Source organism: Lonchura striata, chromosome 6 (genome assembly GCF_046129695.1).
Source record: "Lonchura striata isolate bLonStr1 chromosome 6, bLonStr1.mat, whole genome shotgun sequence".
In the NCBI taxonomy this organism is placed as follows: domain Eukaryota; kingdom Metazoa; phylum Chordata; class Aves; order Passeriformes; family Estrildidae; genus Lonchura; species Lonchura striata.
This window is the reverse complement of record NC_134608.1, coordinates 39,343,291-39,365,818: the sequence shown is the minus strand read 5'-3', so window position 1 is coordinate 39,365,818 and position 22,528 is coordinate 39,343,291. Positions and strand designations below refer to the sequence as shown.

Sequence of the window (22,528 nt, the reverse complement as noted above, 5' to 3'; positions counted from 1 at the left end):
TCTTTCTTTTTACAGAAGACTTGGGGTAAGAAGAGATATAAATGAATCATTTATAGCTAAAAATCTTTCAGATGAAGGGTAGGATAAGACATTTTCTGAACCCATGGTTTTGAAGGGTAGAGAATTTTCTTCTAGTCCTTTCAGGCAATTGGAACACACAACTTTTCATGATGGCACCTTTGTCATACGGATATGACATGGCAGGTATCCAGCTTAGTATGAATTAAAACCAGACAGGCCTTGAGGCTTTTTGATTTTAAAAAATAACCAATTACAGTCACGTATGATTACAAAACTCTCTGAACAGTAAAGTTACCATGCAAACTCTCCCCTGAAAGAGGAGAAATTTATCTGGGTACCCAGAACAACAGTCAAGAATTATAATTCTTACCACACTGCTCCTGGACAAAAGTTCCATGGCAGCAGAACGATGAAACTGGAATAGAACTTTTTCTTTCAACTGTGAAAGTCTGGGTAAAGTCTAAAAGCAACCCAGAGTCCAAACTGCTCTAGACTAACCCAGAGATATGTCTGTGTAATTCAAATGAAATTTAAATTGAATTTTTAAATCAAAGGAAAGTAGGAACTTCAAAAACAGCCTAAACCAACCAAATAAAATAACCCAACAACACAACCTGACATGAAAAACCATTTATTTCATCTCTATTGTCTCCATGCAGAGCAGACCAATACAGATGAAGGGGGAAAATGCATAAGAGCAGCTGAAAAAATAGAGCTAGAAAATACAATTCGCTCTGCATTTCCAAAAGTGACAAAAGTGGTGGAGTGATGCTCCATCTCCTCCCAAGGCTCTCAATCCTCAGCCCTAGGGCTGACGCAGTAGAAATCTATTGAACCCCTCCCTCCCACCAGCCCCATTCTACCTCCTACCAGGGTATCTTCCCAAGAACCACAGACTATCCATGCCTGTGATAGCAGCCAAGAAAAACAGCTCAGAAATTCTTTGTTCAGTGTCATCCACTTCACATTCCTGAATGCTGAGTATAAAATCCTGACGGTGGTTTTCAGTCTTGGCAAGGCTCAGTGCTGATGCAACAACGCCAACTCATGGGCACTCACCTGGCAATGCCTCAACTTAAATGCCAGCCTTATTTTGGGAAAGACATCTTGAGAAACAGCAGGCACAACTTTCTGTGCAAGCTTGCTGCCTCCAGAGCTCTGTTATAGGGCCTGCTTAGTTGCAGTCCCTGGGCAGAAGGAACCCCCAAAGCTAGAACCAGGGGGTTGGCATACTCCCCCAGTCCCTGCAGGCTAACTGGATTAATCATCCTTCCAGGAAAACAGGAAATGGATGCTACCTTCAGACATCAGACAATTGAATGATGGAGAGAGTAGTTGGCACAGAAAGGCAACTTTGTAAAGAGGAATAAACAATTGCACTAAGCCTTCCTCCTCATTGCAGTGAAACTAGTTACTGATGGAAGTCCAGGGAAAGAAAAGCTGAAAAAATTTCAGACAGCAGTTCCTGGGCAGACAGAACTGCAAGCATGAGCTCTCCAGCACTCAGTGAAAAGTAGGGCAGGAGCTGTCATAAAAAAGAACTGTGTCAACAGTTCAGGAATCTCTTACGGAAATAATGCCTCTGCTGTGGGCAGTATACCTGCCTTGCTACTCTGTCCCAAATTGCCCTCTCAAGGCACGAGTCCTCTTGGTAAGGCCCTGGGCAGACTGGAGAGCTGTACTGCTTCACAAAAGCTGTTTTAAGACTGAGCCAAGTTGGTGTAAATCACACTGTGGCACCTGTTTTGTGTTCAGTGACTCTCTTAGTTCAATTAGACCTGTTTTTAAACAAATTTAATCAAATCAAAGTTAAGTTCTGCAGAAGGGATGATCTAGTAATTGTGCACATCTCCATGGCAATAAAACATCCCTGTGGAATTATGGCCTGGTCAGCCCTGTGAGCTGGGATGGAGAAATGCAGTAGAAATTTTATTTCTTTTTATTGGTCTCAAATTGCGAAAGGTTTTATCCCAAGCATCACATAACAGAAAATTCCTCTTAAAGCATACATATTGTCACCCTTTCATATCCCTTTCTCACCTTCCTTAAAAATATTTTCACCAGCAGTTTCAACCTTCCCATCCAAAAGCTGTCAGAATTATTTCTTATTCATTCGTCCTCAACAGATGAACTCCACTGTGAGGTAACAACCCCAGAAATAGGCTGCTATCTACAGCATGCTCTTAAACCATCTACACTGAACAGAGGAAAAGCTACCCAGGAGTTATCAGTTGCTGACCAGGCTATAGTGTTCAAGCACCTCTGCTATGACAATCTAGGAGTGCTGTAGCATGCTGGGCAGGTCTAACATGCTACACCTCAAGAAAGCTCTGAAACACGGTGTGGGGCAGATGGTGCGTGAATCAGGTCTCACGAGCAGGCTTAGAGGCATGTTCAGCTAATGTTTATGAGGAGAGGGAGCTCAGTCACAACAGCTACATGGCTTTCCCTCCAGACATGAGCGAGCTGGTAGTTGGCAATTGAAGAAACATTTACTGATCATTTATCAGATAAACAGTTGGGCTGTGCTGGCTACTGGAGTGGTTAGGGCTGAGGCAAGTAATCTCCAAGCTGAGTCATTTAATTGTAGTGACCTAGCCTAAAATGCCTCAAGCTTTTGGCTTAATTTCAATGTAAACGAAACAGACCAAAAGAGCTGGACTGCTGAGGCCAATACTATCTTTAGGAACCAGTGGTGTCAATGAACAGCTGGAGATCAAGTTGGAAAGGGTCTCTTCCCCTCTATCTCATAGCACCATCAACCTCTCATGGGTAGGGGGTTCTGGTTAAAGCTTTGTCATGCCTGTTCTGACTCCAGCCCTTAAATCTTTTATGTTCATCAGCTACAGGAATCACCTCTGTGTTCACACAAGCTCTTGAGAGGTGCAGTTCCATCAGAATGAACCGAATGAAACATCATTCACTCACAGTGGGGCAGCTGTTCAGTTTGTTTCTGCCCAATGTATCTTTTGCTCCGTAAAAACCAACTAAGCAAAAAAAGAACAGAAGCCCTCATGTGTGGATTTTAGCAGAACAGGGATAAGAGAGCCAGGGAATGAAGTCTTGCACAACCAGACCTCTCTGTCACCCGCTTCTCATACTAGCAGCCAGACCTGCGCACACACGTGGGAAGTAACGTTAGTGTTCCTTATTGCTTTGTAAAGCTCAGAGTCACTGTGGTGGCTCTGGGAGGCATCATGAGGTCTGCGCAGAGGTCACTCAGTTGTGAGCGCGAGTAGCACCATGACTGTAATGCCCGTACACAGGAGCAGAATTTGCTGCAGGGAATTCCTGGGAAAGAAACAGCAAAATTAGGAGCCATAAACCAATCCCCATAAGGCAGCTGCACAGAGCTCTCCAATGATTTGTTCTTTTCCCTTCCAAATTTACCACGTGGAGAACACAATAGCTATATGAAGTCACTAACACAGATGAGAAGACCTTCCCAGCACCCCAAGCAAAGGAGTTGTCTATAAACTGGCATGGACTTATTTCACTCAGCTGCAAGGCCCAACTCCAGGCTTCCAAATCAATTCAAGCTGATTCAGTCATGCAGCTATTCAGATACATATTCATGCCCTTTCACTCACGAGGAAACCAGCCTTTATGCAGCATGTGCACACACACTTTAGGGACCACATCCAGCTAACAACTACAGTTACAGAAAAAAAACCCCCAAATTTGGCTATTCTTTTAGCACTGTCTCAGGTTTATGTTGGATTTAAGTGACTGTGTGCCTCCCACTTCTGCATATTCTACCAACAATCTCTGCCAACACAAGAGGTTACCAACCCAAATTAACATTTCTCCACAAAAAGTTCCTACCTCCTCAGAAAGAACTGTGGAGTTGGTTTTTGAGCACTGTTTCAGTCAAAATTAACTAGGTGAACCAAGGCAGCTTATTTAAACTACTAAAGTTACTTGTCTTATTACAACTAAAATAAGAGGGAACATTCAGGAGCAGCTCTGCCAACAGATGTGAGAGGCCTTTGCTGTGGAACAGCTGGATTTGGACCTGCTACAGCCTTAATTAGACTGCAAGAAACGAAAATAATACACGAGAGAACCCCAGATATATTGGAATATATATACCAGTGCAGAAGAGACATGTCTGAGGTGGAATACAATGACAGACTATGAAATGCTGAGTGATAAAGAGAAAAAAACTATTATTTTTCTACTCACACAGCAACACAGTGATAGCTAATAAAAAAATCAATACGCAAGAGTGTAAAAACCAAATCATAAGCATCACTTAATACAGTAAAGTCAAACTCTGCAAACTGCTACTAAAAGGAGGTTGCAGAGGTGAGAATTAATGGATAGGGTCAGAAAGGGATGAGAGAAGCATGGAAGGATAGATTCATATGTGGTTATCAGACATACACACCTCTATGGGGCCCTGGTTCGGACAGCCCTACACCAGTATGTACTGGAAGCTGAAAACACAAACTGGGAAGTGGTGTCCTTACTGGACATGTTTCCCAGGAACTTGCTCTAGTTGGCCCTGATGCATACTGTGCCAGCACAATCTCTGGGACTCACCCAGGTGAAAGCTCTCATTTACAGAGGGTCTTTGTAGTCACACAAATGCAACAGATAGCAAGCAGTCTATTTTGATTGCAGCCTTGCCCATAAGATTTGGAAAGATGGCATTACACACTTCCAGAAGAGGCACAGGGAAGGGTTATACCCCTGCCCCCTGGCAGCACAAATTGCTGCAGAGGAACAGGAGGGAGCACTTACCAAGGATTCTTTTCCTCCAGGAGATCAGGCACAACATTTACCAAGGCAATGTATAGAAATCCTCCAGAAGTGAAAGGGAGGATCCAGGCTACTGTTTCTCCTGCACAAATACAGAAAGCTTCAGTTATTCCTGTTGTGGGACACAACACAGAAGGGAAAGAAGATACAGAAGGATGACAAGCAGTACCTCTTCCCCCATTTCTAACAAAGTCTTAGGGAACTTTACCTGCTCCTTTTGGTGACTGAGCACATATTGCAAAGCAGGCTCCTAGAATTCCCCCCAGAGCTGTGGAAAGCTGCATCTTGGCTGCGCTCCAGCGGTCAAAGCCAGCCCGAAGTAGGATTGCAAAGTCTCCAACCTAAGAAAACCAAGAGCTGACAGTTAATGAACTTGAATACTAATTTCTCACTTACAAAGGTCATTCACAACAAGGCCAGTGCTTCAAGACTGTTCCTGGTTTTCAATGTTGTCAGTCTCCCCAAAGGGAGCAGCCTTCAAGAAGACAAGAAGATGTTAACCAGACCCAGACTTCCTCTTAGTAAATGAAGCACATTGTAATCTCCCTCACAATGGCAGGATACAAAGCCCTCTCACCTCGTGTGGGATTTCATGCAGGAGAATGGCCACTGTGGTTAGGAACCCAACCTGCAGCAGAGAGAAAGTGATTAGAAAACAACCCCACTATTCTTGGCTGAGTCTCATCAGGTCCCATACATTTACAGGGATCCAGCTGGAGCAGCAGATACCACATCAGTGCAGGGTTGACTGGGAGTTTATCATTCTCACAGTCATGGTGCTCCAGCTCAGGGCAATGGGGACCCCACAACTCATCATCAGTGTTGAAGACCAAAGCAAAAATATCATAAATATCTCTGCTTTGTCTATGTCCCAGTTACTGAGGTGACCATTGTCATCATGCTATTTCTGGACTGTCTTTTGAGTAGATGAGGGTAGATGAGCTAATCCATCCCCTAATGCCAGTACAAATGACTAATGTGTCCCAAATTCAAAGAAGCTCTGCATCAGAGGATCAGCATAGGGTTAGGTTTTACTGTAGCCTGCGTTTTCTCAGAAAATTCCAGCAAACAGGAAGGAATTCCTTGCATTTTTTGGCTGTTTTGCATGTTGTATCATACTTGAGACAAGGCCTTTCCATTTCAGTACACAGCTGGGGACAGAACCTTACCTTTTTGCTAACCAGGAAGCTGGCTGCTACTGCCAGGCCGTGTGTGAAGTTATCAATGGTGTTGGCCAGCAGATTGAGGTATCCACTAATCTGCAAAGAGAAGGAAGAGTCCCTGATAAAGGAAGAGATGTAAGAAGATAAAAAAGCACACGGCTTAGACATGGGTTATGCAGTCATAATCAGATGGGAAAGAAGATAGCACAATGCTTCTGATGAAAATCTTGAATTATGTCACTGCTTGAGCACAAATTAAATGTAATTTTTGGTTTTAGAGTAAACTAAGTTTTAGGGTAGGCAAGTATTGTCTGAGATTAAAATAATTACTATATGCAAATAATGAAGAGCTCTAGAAACAGAAAAAAATAATAAAGAAGAAAGCCAAAAAGCAAGAATATATTTAATTCTAAGTCAAATTTTAGGCAACACTGACTGATTTATACAGGTGACTGGCTTCAAGTATGACTTGATCTTGTTTTCAAGTCATGTACTTTAATATCAACTGTTAAATATCTCCTCTTCAAAAGCTGGCAAGAACAATGCAACAGAACAAATGTTGCTGGAATTGCTTTCTCTAACTAAATAAATCTTCAAACATTGTACCAAAAAAGTTCATGCTTGTGGGTTTGCTTTCCCTTAGCAAAAAATCAAAAGAGAAGATAGTGATGACAGTCACCAAAAAAACACCTACTAGAAGGCTGGATAGCATGTATCAGCATTTGCACATAAACACATTTTTAAAATTATAAGCATAAAGCAGCTGCCTTCTTCACAAGTCCATCTACAAGTTAAAATTCCCCATCATCCTAACTAAGGTCATCTCCTGACAAAATTTGAGTATTTGACCTGAAGTCGTTTACAAGGGTACCACCCAGCTCTTTAGCTCACAGGTTTTTGGGGGGTTTTCCATCATATTTAACAAAAACTGCTGCATGTTGGTCCTGAGATACTGCAGTTCACTATATGGCACTTCAGTTTAAATTTTTATCAAACCAGGTGTTAGCCCATATATCAGGCCATCTCTGAACTGCAAGAATTCCAGGTACAGGGCAGTACCCAGTGAGTGGAGACACTGTCTGGAAACTGTGAAATATTAACCTTTTATTTCACCAGAGCATCAGATGCTGAAGTTCAGCTGGACAACCACAAGTGCTGATGGACTTCATCAGCTCTTTTTGGTCTTGTGCTCTTCCCTGTTTCTATCAAGTCTGCTTGGGGCACCTTTCTGTCAGTTGTATGCCACAGCTGAGGAGCTGTCTGTCAAATCTCTCTCTCCAAAGCACCACCTTTCTGCAAGACACTTTTACTGCACTATCTTGGGGCACCTTTGTAGCTTCTAAATTTTTTAAAGTTCACTGATGATTAAATACAGATTAAATACAAAAACTAAGAATTAAGCAAAGCCTACCCCACTTTTAAGTAATAAGCTAAGTAACACCTCCATAATGAAGGCAAAAAAGATCCCTGCATGTTTTTATAAGAAAGGAAACCCAAATAAATGCATGCAGGCAGACACAAAAATGCAAGTTTTACTTCTTACTCCTAGACAGTCAAATATGACGAAAATTCTCCTTTTCATGTTGTTTTTTTACATGATGGCATTTCCCCCACAGGATAATAATAATTATTCACAGAAGTTTTACACAAAAATGCTTTCCCATACCACCATATAGAGAAAAAATAGACTTCATGATTAAAACATTATGAGTTTTTGTTGTCAGTGGCTTGGGCAAAAGCTGTCACTGAAAGAAGCAAAGCTTTGGAGTGCTCAGAAATAAATTGGGTTGATTTGACAGTAATGAGCCTCTGACATTTACATTCTGCAAATCCCTAATAGGATGTTCTCGTTGCTCATAAAGAGCACAGCCAGATGAAGTGTTTATGTTCATGCTTCAGAATTAATGTCACTGTGTAATAAAACATACTTCCACAAATCTACCAGGACCCCATGTGCCACAGGGAGAAAGAAAGAATAAGCAAGGCAAAAGTACTGAACACAATGTTTTTACCCATTGAGGGAATAAAGGCTGTAATGAGGGACAGAATTTATTTATGTTTGTATGCAAAGGAAACCTCCCATCTGCCATTTTTAAGCTAGGACAAATTCTAGCAGCAGCTAAAAAGGCAAAGTTCTAATATATATATGTGGTCAACAGTCAACTCACTACAACTTACTAATGATTAAGTCCTGAAAGGTGACTTTGTTCATTTAAACAGTATCTTTCCCTTTTTGTTTGCTGAAGAAACAGGGGTTTCTGAGTGAATAGGAGAACCAAAAAATCTGTCATGCTATGGATTTCACTCTTTCCTTCACAAGTACCCGCTCTGTTCACTCCCAGCAACACCAGTTCCCTGCACGTGCCCTGCTCAGCACACATTGGCTCTGTCCCAACTGCAGCCAGGCACATCAGCCAGGCAGCATTTGGCACCCATTCCAGTTATGGCTTTCAACAGGACATCCCTTTGCCTTCCCCCTCTACTGTCATGCTGATTTTTATGGAACTTGCAGAAATCTGATCACCCTCAAGACTTATCCTCTCTTGAACTCAAGGAAAATTAATTATGGGTTCAAAAGTTATTGAAAATGAAGGGCAGAACAGATGGACAGACAGATGGAATGACTGCTTATGTTGTTGCCTAAGGAAACAGGCTAACAACACAGGAGCATCTTGGTAGGTTTGATAATTTCCAACCTACCAGGAAGACTATTAAAATATTCAGACTAAAAAATCAGAAGGTAAAAAGTTAAAACTACACCCATTAAGCCTTAAGTTTCTAATTCAGGCATATCAACAACCGTCTGTAAAATTGAACAGATGTGTTAGGATTTAAAAGCTAAGGGCTCTCCATGGTTGCCTTCACCTTACACGTAACACAGCTGAAAGAACTTAATTTAGTTTATGCACAGATTTCATTGTTTCTTAAGCTATCATGTACTCTGTAGAGAGCAGCTTAAACCACAGCTTACAGCTCGCAAGTGACAAAAAAATCTGCTATCTATCTGCTATTTCTAAGGCAAGTCGGTCCATTGGCAAGTTACCCTCAGAGAGTTGTCTCTAAGTTCTAGTCTACTACTGTTTGCTATAGCTGCAACTATTCAAATTTAATCATTCCTCTAGCATGGGTATTTGTATACTCTGTTACCCTTGATCTGCAATGACTCCAGAGTTAAACTAAAGAAAGCCACTTATTATGTACTGCAAACTTAAAGTATTATTTCATCTCTTTCTGGGCTCCTTTGCAAATTATTAGTAGTATTTTGGATATTTGGAATAGCACTACTGGAAAAAGCCAGATAGCTGTTTCACTACTGCTATACAAAAAGAGGAACTCTCACCTCTCCTCTTACATATTATTTCCTACTCACCCATCCTCCTGGCTGTAGCACCACGAGGGAAGAATATGTTCAGACAATTTCCTACTGTAATCCTCATGTGTTTTTCCAAGGCATTGACTAACTAGAAACTATCCCTATCTTGTAAATATGATCTGGTGTCCTTCTTAATCTTAGTCCTCGTAATTGCATGAATCAAAACCTGTTAAAAATTTAGCACTTTTTTCTGATGAAGTTACTCAGTTTAGCTGCTATTGCTGACTTCATGCAGTCACAATGTGTCATTTATGTAACACAGTACCTGCAAATGTGAAGATATACTGTTTTTATAAATAATAACTTAGAAAAATCATAACCCAAACAGATTTGAGGGGGCCTGCATTAAAAGAGTCCCTTTTGATAACTTAGAAGAACAGATTTTTAATACAGCTAATATTAGCAAAGTTGATTAGAATGAGGGAGAAAGTTATGTTTTACATACACTTGTCATGACCTTTATTAAACAATTTTTCGCCTCAGTAAGAGGCAGGAAAAATGCCTGATAAAAATTTATCTTACATAAAATCTTATCAGTTAGCATTAATTACATTATTATTTTTTATATTACGATTATGCCCTGAGCTATTGTATCCCTATCTGTGTTTCACTTCTATTTAAAATCAGTAGTCTATAGTTCCTTATATAAACTCTTCCAAAATTAGGGCACAATGTTTCATAACCCGGTAATATTGGTGTCTTCACTACTACCACCTCTAAAAACATCCACATGGCACCTTTCAGTTTGTGCAGTGTTATGTACAAATTACATGAATATGGCAGATGTCAAAAATACTCAGTGACCTTAGCATAACTTTCATGTTCTGTAGGAAGAGCTATAAAGTTACAGCAAAACATATTTAAAATAGAAAGACTGAAGAGCCTCTGCCTGACCACATATCCAGCTCTGAGCTATTTCATACAAGCACACTTTCTGCCCATAGTTACTCTCATACAATCTTGTACATTTTTATGGGCTTTCCAACTCAAATTGCAGGTTCTCCTTCACCAAAGTGGTTGTTTACTCTCTCTCTTGTAATATCCACCCAGAAAAGGGTTTTCCAGAGTACAAAGTTAGCAACATGGAACACGAAGCAAAGCCAATGTGAAGGTTATCCACTTCCCCATGGTGCAGGACTCTTCCTCCACCTCCAGTCCTATGCGCCTGCTGATCTCCCTTATCCCAGCACTACAGGCTGCCTGTCTGCATGCCAAGATGATTCAAGAAGTTAAGTTAGGAGAGAAATAGACCAGGGGGTGGGAGGTGGGTGTGTGGGTGTAGACAAGCAAATTCTTTGCCTGTTTAGCTCCCTGAATAGGCTCACTGTGAGGTTAGATGAGATCCAGTGCAAAGGAAGCAATGGGAAATACAGGTTTGGAGACAGAAGTGGACAAGAAGTCCTTTTTGGCAGCAGGTAAACTGATAATCTGAGAAACTGAACTTTTAAATTCTGCTCTGGGTAGCTTCAACACACCTCCTAAAGGTGTGAAAACACTTCCAAAAGGTGTTTCCTTAAAAGGAAAACTGCAGCTCAGAATCAGTACAATGCAGGCAGTAGAGAACAGAGAAATCATGGTGCAAAAAATTAAGCAAAAAAAGATATATTGACTATAAAATATAGAGTAACAAAACAGAATTCTACTGAATTCGGTTATCAGAATTCATCCAAAACACACATCATTCAGAGTTGTGCCTTTATAATATTGACTTTGCCTCTTCCACATAAGCTGCAGTGTAGATTTTCTCTGAGTCTGCTATTTCCTCCCTGCTGTGACCAGGACACATTTTGGCAGCAAAATTAAGCACAACTCAAATGCTGAGTTCGCCACTCAAGCAGTCTTTCCACAGACAATACCTGACTAATAAGTGAAGATGAGTCTGTGGGCCTTTTACCTTGATTCTGTTGTTTTTTGGACCAGACTGGAGAGAGGAGCCGTTACACTGAGCTCGTGCTCTTTGGGACTGAGAGGACCCCTTTGGCAGGGGGCAGCCAGTGCCATTGGGAATCTTTCCAGACGGTGCTTTGGAATCACAGTCCTAAATTAGGAGAAACAAATTTGTCAATGTTTTTTTTTTTCAGGGATGAATAAGCATGAAACAGGATCAGAAATCCAACCTTCACCTTTAATCCTTTCATCCTTAAAATGTGACTCAGCAGCTTTGACACCCCAGTTTAACAACAACTGCCAGAAATGAGACAGATTCAAAGAGCATTGTGATATCTGCCCTGAAAGAGCTAAGACCTCCCAATTCTCAAGAGAAATAGAAAGAGGAGGAATTGGAGTCACAGTCCTTGGCATGAGTAAAGTTCCACTAGAAAGATAAAGGACTGAGCCTGTGCCTCCTGTTAGTAGCTGCTGCCCAGAGAAATAGAACTCCATCTCGGCAGGAGATGGGGGAAAGAGTCTTGCTCTCCCCAGTGCACCACAGCAACTAAGTCTACAGAATTATTCTATAGATCATCATCTTCCAAACAACAAGATACTTGTCTAGGATTTCAGCCTCTCTCTAAATGAGAAGATGAAGTTCCTTTTGGGCATTAAAGTCTCACATTGAGTCAAAGCTAACACCTAATTGCTCTTATGTAGTGCTTGACCTGCAGTTTCACCTCTCAAAAGTCATGGCACAGCAAGGACTGAACAGTCTAAAGGAGCTGCAACTAGGAGTTGTGCAGATGTCTGAAGATTAGGTGCTCTCCTCTGTCTTGGAATTAACCTTCTGCTACCTCATCTACATCTCCCCTTTGCAGCTGGGTGACTCCTTTGAATTTAGGATTACCTGGCCAGTTATAAATCCCTTTTACCACACAAAGTCACCCAAACAAACATCTGGTCCAGGACATAACTAAGAAGAAACATCTTCAAGAAGGCTGGCCTTTGTCCTGACTGAGGACCCAGAAAGAGAATGTCACAATGGGTCGGTGGAACATGCATCAGCAAGCTGTCACCCCTCAAAGCTTACTTGAGCAAAAGTCTGATTTGCAGAGTGCTCCAGCTCCCAACCCCCAGAGAATAGGAGCTCTCTTTTACACTTACCACATAAAGAACAAAACCAAACCAGAAGTGAGAAATCTCGGTTAAAACCACAAAACACAAGCCTGAAGATGAAACCTACTCCTACAGACCAGTGGCAAAAAAAGGGCAAAAAACAGCCAAAGGGAAATGACAAGGTACTCACAGCTACAGGATAATTTCCTGACACTGTCATATAGGGCCCATGAGGTATTTAGTACAGAGCTTCAAATATAAGAGTGCTCCCTCATCTCAGACTGCTAACTTACCACACCAGGATATTCCTCCTCTTTCTCTAGGAAGATCTTCTCTAGCACCAGGAAGGTCAGGAAACCAATGATCACCCAGAGACCCAGAAGCTTCTGCTGCTGAAAGCTCTGCCCTTTTCCTGAAGGACAAGAGAGAAATCTTCATGTGTCTATTAAATATATAGTTTTTCAAGCAGTTCCAAGACAAAAAAATAAACAACAGTGGAAAAACTCCCTGCAAGGTAGGAGGAGTAGACACATCTCAAAACAGATTAGTTTAACTTGCTCATTCTTGAGCTAACAGGTATCATCAACTCAAGACACTGAGAGTGAGAGCTACCATCCCTTTTTCCACATCAGCTCAACCCAGAATATTTCCTGGCAACACTCGGAATTTCCCTGAGCTCCAGAGGCAAGTGAATATGATATCAACAAAAATCCAGCAGTTCTACCTACTCAGCAGCAAGCCCTGACATGAAATCTGCCATTAGCGGAGTTACAAACTCACCTTCCCCTTTCTGCCACACCTCAGTAAGTTATCATGCCCAAAGCTATAAACTTTCTTTTCAATTACAGTCAAGCTTGTGAGATAACCCCTTCAGCCTCACTGCCAGAAATGGAAATTGCATTGCAATGGAAGAACAGAACAACTCTGTAACCGGACTCACATGGGTCAAGGAAACCTTTACACTCCAGGACAGTCTGGCAGAAGCAAACAAGCTTGAGCAAGAAAACAGAGTAATTTGGGAACCACTGTAGAAAGGGTGAAAAAAAGTACAGGAAGTTCTGCTGACAGTGCTAGAGCTGTGATGAAGAAGAGGACTAAAGGCCCAGCAGATTTGAAACCCCAGGACATAGGTGCAAGAAAACCTGGGAAACCCAGGGCACCATCTTCCCTCTCTCACATTTTCAGCAGAAAAATGACTTCTTGGTTTCTCAACAGGTGGGATGCAGCAGCACTTGTCTTCTATGATATCAGTTTGCTGAAGCAGATAGATACAAACATTTTAAGTTTCAGCAACCCTGGCTATTTGAGGGATGAAGGAGTTACACTGATACCTAAAAAAAACCAGCTCAGTGCTTAGTTTGCTGGCAAACACAAGTTTCTGACATTTCCTTTTTCTTCCCCTGCCCCACCCTCCAATCTTAACTGTGGCTCTATAGACAATGTTCCATGATTTCTCATGGAGCAAAAACTGCAATACATGAGCTCCCATGAATCGAAGCATCCAACAGAGGGGCCCCAGTTAGTACCAAGAAAGATGTTCTAGGAGTAACACTGTTATAGGGACAGATTTGTAAAAAAGGTGTACCTGATCCCCAAATAAGATCGTGAACATGTTCATATACCAGACCATATACACAAACCATAAACTCCCATCGGGTTAAAGAAGCATTCCCTTTCCTTACAGAAGGGACAAAGGAAAATAAACAGAGGTTTACAGGAGTCCAAGGCATGATAGAAAAAGCTGATAAACAAGAAAACCATTCCAAGTTACTAAACATAAAGAAACCATGGCCAACTGAGGAAGCCTCTAATTTCAAAGTCTTTGGAGGATTGCTGAGTACAAAGATGAAATATTACATGTGTGGCTTTTTATTCTCACATCCTTCCCTAGGCATTTGCTTTTATATATTAATTGAAAAAGGATACCAGCCTAGATTAGTTTTTGGCCTGACCCAGACTGGCTGGTCTTAGGTTTTCAAGGTGCAACAGACTCAAAAGAGGCACAATACAAGCTGCTTCCAGGCACAGAAGGCTCTCATACCTGTTGTTGCACTGCATGTGTAGGCCCAGGCTTCAGGAAGCAGGTGAAGAAACACATTTCCCAGTAGTCCACCAATTGCAAAACTCAACAACTGCTTCAAACGGTGTGATCCAGCTAAAAAAAACCAAAAAACAAAAAAAACCCCACAAAACTGAAGAAACAAGAAGAAAAAAACTGATCACTACTCAGCCTGGAACCAAAACAGCTCCAGCTGAGATTTTGCACAAAGAAACCCAAACATGAAGTATCTGCAAAGCAAGCTTTCAAAGGAGAGAGAACAAACCAAATGGAGTGCAAGAAGCCCTTACACCACTTGGCTGGGGCAGTAGTATCTGGGAGGGTCCTGAACCAAGCAGGGAAAAAACCAGTGCTCTTTGTACAAGCTCCATCCAGGGCTTATATTTGTCAAAGGATTCCCTTTCAAATTCACAGGCATGAATTAAAGCACCAAAAACAGACTTTCTATTTCAGAGACATTTCTGTGACAAGGTCCTTTTCACCACTGTGCTGCTGTCATATCCCAGGACAGGTGGCTTCAGAAAGGCCAACGCAGTTGGCAGATTCACCTTCAGAGCGCAGCGCAGCTCCCGTCTCAAGGGGGATCACCAGCAAGGGGAAGACCCCACTCAGCCCCACCATGAAGGAACCGATGAGGGAACAGATCCAGGCATCCAGCCGCTCACTGCTGAACAGGTGTCCCCAGGACTCTGCCTCCTTGTCACACAGAGAACCAGAACTAGCAGCAACATGACTCCTCGGCAGCTGCTGAGCTTCACAGGCCACGATCAGAAACAAGGAGAGCGTCCCATCAAGCAGGAGTTTTTGTTTTGTCATTGCTAAGTGGTCTCAGCCGGGCTGGCCAATCTCTGAAAAGATAAGGGGAAAGAAGTCCTGAAAACATGTTCAACACTCTGTTCCACCATCCCAGAGGAACAACCTTGGCCACACCAAGCCCTCCCATGAGGAACACCTGAAACTCTTCTTGATTTCAACACAGCACTAAAGGACAGAGAGGCTGTTCATCAGTGGGTGCATGAAACTGAGACATCTTGGGAAAGCATCAGGCTTTCACTATTTCCCTTCAGATGGGCTGGACAAGGACTCCAAGCACCCTTGTTCTTGCCCTTCAGTGTCCCAAGGCTTCAGCAAAAGGTATTGACCAGAGATGCTACCAGGTAAGCCTCCTCTTTGGCATGGAACAGCACCCCTGTAACAAATTAGGATGCAAGACAGGCAACATAACAGAGGTCTGTAAACTCACGAGTGGTGAAAAGATGGGGAACAGGGTAGACTATTCACCATCTCATCAGACACAAGTGCTGACGCCCATCCACATGGAGCCAGTGAGGGTCAGCTTCAAAACAAACAAATATGACCCTTCAGCAGCAGGCAACTTGTGTGATAGTGCTTCTCCAAAAATGATGAAAAATTTTACATGCACTTATCTAAAGACAGGACAAGTACTAGAAAGACAAATCTGACTGTTAATGGTTAAACAGCTCACATTAGACTCAGGAAACTCCCTGATATGACAGGAGTGGGAGAATGGAAGTGTACTTGAAAAATATCATATCTACTTGTCCTGTTTTTATCCTTTTGTAGAAGGATACTGGATTAGATGGTCTTTTAGTAAAAACCAGCACAGCTGTTTTAGCAAGAGCTCTGCAGTCACAAGAAAACTGGAGAAGAGGGCATGTTAGAAGAGAAAAATAAAGATAATTACAGTCATTGACAAAGAGGGAAAGAAAGCAAATGATGTAAAGGCTGAAGTACAAATTTTCCTTCAATCTCCAGAAGAAAAAGTGAAATGTGACAAGCAAAAATAATTTGGAAATGGGAGGAAAGGGTGGGTTAGAAAAAGATAGACCTAACAAATGCTCACAAAACAGCTCTTGAGAGGTAATAACAGCATTCACTTGAAAGCGTGTAAGAAATCAGTCTAATCTCTGAAGCATCAGTGACCATCTTTGAAAATTTACAGGAGTATGGGAAGGCCACAAGAAGGCTGGAGAAGCATCATGCCTCACCTACCTTTATAAAAGGAAAAAAAAGGGTGGGAGAAGTTACACACCAGTAACTTCAATCCTCTGAAGGACTCTTGATCAAATTAAATGATCAGTTGGTAGTTACCTATAAGATAAGAAATTGATAAAGATATCAAAGCTTTAAGTAACAGCCAGATAGAAAGGGACCTGCCATTCTCAAGACAAAATTCAGGATGTTGGAGCCAATCTAAGGCTGTGGATGAAAAGGGCAGTGTTGCCCCTTGCCCCCCCTTCTTCACAAAGCATCACCTCTCCATGCTTACACCAGACTCCACCAGTGAGCAGCATCAGAACAAACGAGCAGGAAAAACTGCTTTTTTAAACTCATGGTCCTTTGCCAGTTTCAGTCATGAACAAAAACAGTGCAGGGAGGAAGGCCAAGCTGCAGTCAAAAGCAATCAAAAAGAAATTAAGGGACAGGGTCCCATGGCCTCTCTGAAAGACAACACCAATCTCCAAGCACAGTGACCATGGACATCAGGAGCAGGGATGCAAGAAGGAATCAGTGAGACACTGGCTTGGCTAGCTGGGCAAGAACCACTAATGCTATCTCTTTTATCTTACAACAAAAAAACTAAAATCTCTCAACACAGCAAGTTCAAACCAGCTTAGGATTTTGGGGCATGTTATTGCAGTGTTTTGATCTGGCTGCAGGAACCCCACACCTACCTATGACTTACTATCAAATCAATCTCAGTAAGTATCAGTACAAAGCAATACACTAACGGCAGGGGAGGCAGGTGTGGAATCAAGTGGAAATAACAGAACAGTAATTCCAACATGCCACAAAGAAAAAGTACACACTGAATGAGAAATTAATTCCAAGCCAGCAGGCTTATGTTGCTTACAAAGAGGGTAAAAGTCATCCTGGGACATAGTCACACTGTGGGTCTCACACAGGTGAGTCTTCCTCATAAAACACATGCAAAAATCTGAGACACTGCTGTGGGAAGAAACAAAACTAGAGTACAGAGAGCATGACCTGGAAAAATGACCAAAGGACCTGGGTGTGTTTAGTCTTAAAAAGATAACACCAAAGGAACAGAACAGCCTGCATACATTAAGAGTCACAAGAAAGGGAGAAAGTACTCAACAATTCTTCCACATCAGTTCAAATGGTAAACAAGATATAGAAGATATAGCCTGAATATGAAGAAACAAATATATATATGGTGCCAAAGTGGGGATATACTAAAATAGGTTATCTAGGATGCAGAATATCCAGCACTATTTTTTGTTGGAGTTTATTTGGTTTGGCTTTATTTTTTTTTTTTTAGTTTTTTTTTTAGTTTTGAGAAAAAGAAACAACTCATACAGATACAATTTCATTGCAAAGATAAGATCCCTTCTTTGAAGTCCTTCAGGCCTAAACCCCTTCCAACCCTGGAGTGGGCCTAATGGATGTCTTTGTCCTTTATGATAGGATTAGATCTATAAAATGACTGAGAACTTTGTGAGGAACACACCAAAATAAATCAGAATTTATGCAATTATACATGCCTATGAAGAAGCAACACACACATACAGCTCAACATCGATGGGAAGCAGCACAAATCTCTGTAACATTGTCACAGCTTTTGAGAATCAATCTGGAAAAGTAAACACTGCAATTGATTCAACAGGTCGATTTCTTGCATTTCATTCTCCACACTCAAAACCCACAAAAGCCCCAAGAGACACCTGAAAGGGTCTCAGAGACTGAGACGCAGTAACACACAAGATAAAGGTCATGTCCAGGACTCTAAAAAAGGTTTGCATACTTGATTCATGTCACTCTTCCAGCCACAAAAGGGATCAGGTTCCTCAAAAAGGGGATGGTGGTGGAAAACAAATGGGTATAAAGTGTAGAAAACTGATTCCCCTAACTCACATTAGTGGTGGTCAACTTTCTGTGGTCCATAGGTTACTCACATGAGGAAAAAGCAGCACATTTCTTTCCTCCTGTGCAGCCAGACCATCATTACATCATGCTTCAGGAACAACTCCGTATCTCATGCAATAAATTCCTCATGTTTATAAAACATCTATTAGAAATTCAGTGTATTGTCCAGGACATACCTGAACTGCTCTTTGTGTCCAGCTAATTGCTTAGAGCATATTCCCAGCATTTCCTTATTCCCAACACATCATAACCACTTGCTCAAAAAAAACCCAAAAAAACCCCAAAGCAGCTTTTTATCTCTACAGTCCCTTTGCTTCTCCATCTCATTACAATATTAGCAGTCTCTAAATTCAAACATTTAAACTGGTTACCCCAGTGGAAAATATTTAAGAGGAAGAAAATAAGCAGGGAAGATGTAGTCACAGGAAAAAAACTGCTCAAGAGGAAAATAATACCCTGTCAAAACAATTGCAAAGGGTGAAGGAAGTCTATATCTACCCTTCATTTTAGACAACAGCATCTGTTTTAGGAACCCAGACAGAGAATGTCTTGAGAAATTTCTAGAGAAAGCACTACAGGCTCTCAGAGACATCTCTGGTCACAAGGCAGAGGCATAAGCAGGTTTAGAGATGTGTTTTCTCAAGTAGGGTTTATCAGATCCTTAAAAGCATGCAACTCTGGGAGAAAAATGCCAGCAGGTCATTTAGTTATCAATTTTGACAATTCTCCATCTGGGATCACAGCTCCCAGATGTGCTTGATTCACAGCCTGGTGACCATGACCACTGGCAGCACTCTCAGAGCACCACGTGTCCATGCACTCAGGACTCAGGTCTGCTCAGCTCCTCCTGCAATGGCCTCAGGACTGGAATAACCATTAGGTTTTGCTAGCTCAGAAAAAACAAATAAATGAGAATTTGCCATTTACATGCTCCTGAGCAGGGGCAGAGGAAGCTGCACACCAAGCCAGGAGATCCATGAGGTTCCCAGGGCCTCCCCTACCCCACAGTGCTCACTGAATACCTCTGTATCAGGCAGTGACTGAGGAAACATGGACAAAATTAAAATGCCAAGGCAAAAACCTACTGGAAAAGAGCAAATGAAACACTGACATGATGACCGTGCCTTTATCTATTACGCTCTTCCTAGACATTCTGCCTTAGACCACACAATTTCTTCTCTCGATGAAATTGCTCATTGCCACATAATAACATTTCAGATGCTGTTGAAAGGAAAAAAAATTAAAAGAAGAGGCTTTTTTTACCAGTGTTTTCCCTGGAAGCCAGTTGCCTGGTCTTACAATTGCAAAAGAGTACTGCATGGAATGGAAAAAAGTTATTTTCCAGGGAGGAAGCATAATTTTCAGCCAAAAAAACTCTGCATGAGCCACCTCCCTCTATTAGCCCTGTGGAGAGTTTTGAATTCCTCCTGGAAACTCTGACCTCGGCAGAAGCACAAAAGGTCTCCAGTACTCCCTGAGTACTCTGAATCACTGCCCATCTCTAAGGAATGCACTGCTCTGGTGGGACCCTTCCCTTCTGCCCCATCCCTCTCATAAAACCCACTCTGCACAGACTCGCATTTCTGCACATAACAGCGTGCTCAGCTAAACGCTGGTGATGCGCAGGACTGCAAACAATGGGTCGCAGGTCAGAACAGATTACAGACCCGGGGCGAACCTACGAGCTGGCAAGTACGGCACGTGAAACCGACTGACCACTACCGGAGTTTGGGAGACTGCGACTCGTTCCCCATTCTGCATCCTTTCATCCCTGGGATGAGAGGGAAGTTTGAGGACCAGGCAATGGCCTTCATTCCCCCAGGCTAGCTGGGACGTCTCTCCTCCCAGCCTATATCCGTGGCAGCCCGAAGCACAGGCCGGGCAGACCGCCCCGCTCCCGCTGCCCTCGCCCAGCCCGGGCCGGGCCCCGGCCCCGCTCTCACGGCAGGCGATTGACGCGGCGGGTCTGTCACATCGCGGCGGATGGGACGGACAGCGCGGGTTTTCCATTGGAGGAAGGCTGAGCGAAGCAAAGCGAGACCTGTTTGCCGCGGGGCGAATTAGTAATGGGCGCTGCTCACGCACCTTTCTGGGGCAGCACATTACTTGCCGCCGGGGTCCCCGTGCCACTGTGGCCGCGCAGTCCGCCCCAGCGCTCCGCGCGTCCCGCGGGGCTGCCCCCGCGCCGAGCCCTTCTCGCGGCAGCGTGTGCCGGAGGAGGGACCTCCAAAACTTTCTCGGCTGCGTCCCGCGGGGACTGCGCTCGCAGCCCGGGCGCGCCCGCCCGCCCGGCGCCGCTCCCCCGGCGAGCAGCGGCAAAGGCGGGCTGCGAGGGGGGACGCAGCGCCGGGAGCCCAGGGGCAGCCCGGCCGCCGGCAGCAGCGGCCCCGCCAGGCGCTCCCCGCCACGTCTTTCCCAGAGTTGTCCCTCGCTCGGCCGGGCCGGACCCCTCCGGAGCCGGAGGCGGCTGCGCTGCGTGCGGCGCTGCCCGGCCCCGCTCACCCCGTCCCGCCGCGGCGCCGCTCCCGGGCCCGCCGTCCCCCCTCGCACCGCGGCAGCGGCCGTGCCCCGGCCACCCCCGCCCCGGGCCGCCGGCCGCAGTTACCGTGCGCCACCGCCGCCGCGCCCCGGGCCGCCGCTGCCATCCAGCCGCGGCTCGGCGCGGGCCTGCCCCGCCCGGCGGCCCCTCGGCTCCGCCTCCCCCGGCCGGCCACGTCGGTCCCGGCCTCCTCGGCCCCAGCGCCGCCGCCCCGCCGGGCACCCGCCGCCGCCGCGCTGCGCTTCCGGCCCCCGCCGCCGTGTCCGGCCGGGCGGGAGCCGGGCTGCCCGCGGGCACGGCCCCGCGCAGGAACGGGGCCCTGCGAAGCGGCCCCTCGCGGCTCCAAGGCGGCGCGGTGTTCGTGCACGTCCCCTACGGGGACACGCGTGCTGTGCGAGACCCGGACTTCTGGAACATGCTTCCTGACATTTTTTTTTTTCTTTATTTTTTAATCTCCCTAAACGGATTATAAATTCTTTGGGCTACAGATGTGTAGAGACAAGCACAGTGTGAAACCGGGGTTTGAGCAGAATTTCTGGAAGTTGTTAGAGCAGAAGAAAGTGTGGCTGAGGACTGAGCCTAGAAATGCTTTTGGAAGATACAATGACTTCTCAACAGATTTGCTTCCTCCTCACAGGTTCATTGCAATCTTCACGATAACTTGTGAACCACTAGAACTCCTTAAGCACTGGTGTCCTGTTAGTAGTGAAGGTTATCCACGGTTCTTGCAGAGATTTGCAGAAACTGCATGTGCTTAGGAAACTAGGTCAGAAGAGAATAAAGATTTACCTTTATACAAGCCAAGCTAAGCTGGACCTGTATTGTTTCCAATACAGACACTTTCCAAAATGTACTGAGGTACCTTTAAGTTCCATCTCTTGCTATTTTCCCTGAGACACAGAACTTGATTCTCATTCCAGATTTCGGAATGAATCCTATTTCCCAAGAAGGCAGTGCTGATGTTGGTGCTTCTCGCTACGGTTTCACCCGATCTCATTACATCATACCAATGTCATGCCCTGGAGCAGGAGTTAGGAATTACGCTAGCCACAGTCGCCTGAATGGTTTAGCTGCTCTTTCTGCATTTGTGTAACAGCAGCACAGTCCTCCAGGCTACTGCGCTGCAAATGCACTTAAAGATTTAAGTTGTATGTTTCTTGCTTACAAGCAGAACGTTTATATAGGAAGCTAAACTGAAAGCAAATTTTAAGACAAAGTATTTTGCATTTTGCTCTCAAATTGTATGATTTATAGTTTCTGTGTGCCACAGCTGCCTTCCTACTGCTATCCTCAGCCTTCCTGAGCCTTGCTCCAGTGACACAGTTCCCTGTGCTGATGGATCATAGCTGTGATTACCACAGTTACAACAGGCAACCCCTCAGGTAAACCAAACCACACCAAGAATTTCAACTATTGCAAGCAGTAGGGGTGCCACGGTCTCAGTGAAATGACTGGGAGTTGACTTTTGACTAGAATGATGCAGGAATTCACTGCAAGGCTCTCTGTTTTTATGACATTCTGCTGTAATTCAACACAGGAAGTATTCTGGATTAAATGTTCGCTCTGTACCTCATGTCATCAGTTGTCAGCTGCTGTGCATCAAATTGAGCTTTTACACCATTGGTGGTTGTGCAGTGAAATTTCCAGCAATAGTCTAGATATCCATACAAAAAAATCAGGGATCTGGGACCTTCACCTGACTCCTCCAAGCC

At 43.9% G+C, this 22,528-nt stretch overlaps 1 protein-coding gene across 1 annotated transcript; it reads right to left on the bottom strand.

Moving 5' to 3' along the window:
- Positions 1 to 636: 636 nt before the first annotated feature.
- On the bottom strand, positions 637 to 20,958 carry SLC39A13 (solute carrier family 39 member 13). The gene is made up of 10 exons (XM_021533290.2): positions 20,883 to 20,958; positions 14,917 to 15,216; positions 14,351 to 14,464; positions 12,603 to 12,721; positions 11,216 to 11,359; positions 5,955 to 6,044; positions 5,363 to 5,413; positions 4,994 to 5,126; positions 4,768 to 4,867; positions 637 to 3,312 (listed from the first exon to the last, which is right to left on the bottom strand). Exons 2-10 carry the CDS (start codon positions 15,182 to 15,184, stop codon positions 3,237 to 3,239), a joined length of 1,095 nt encoding a protein of 364 aa, XP_021388965.2. The 5' UTR covers positions 15,185 to 15,216; positions 20,883 to 20,958; the 3' UTR covers positions 637 to 3,236.
- Between the last annotated feature and the right edge of the window lie 1,570 nt (positions 20,959 to 22,528).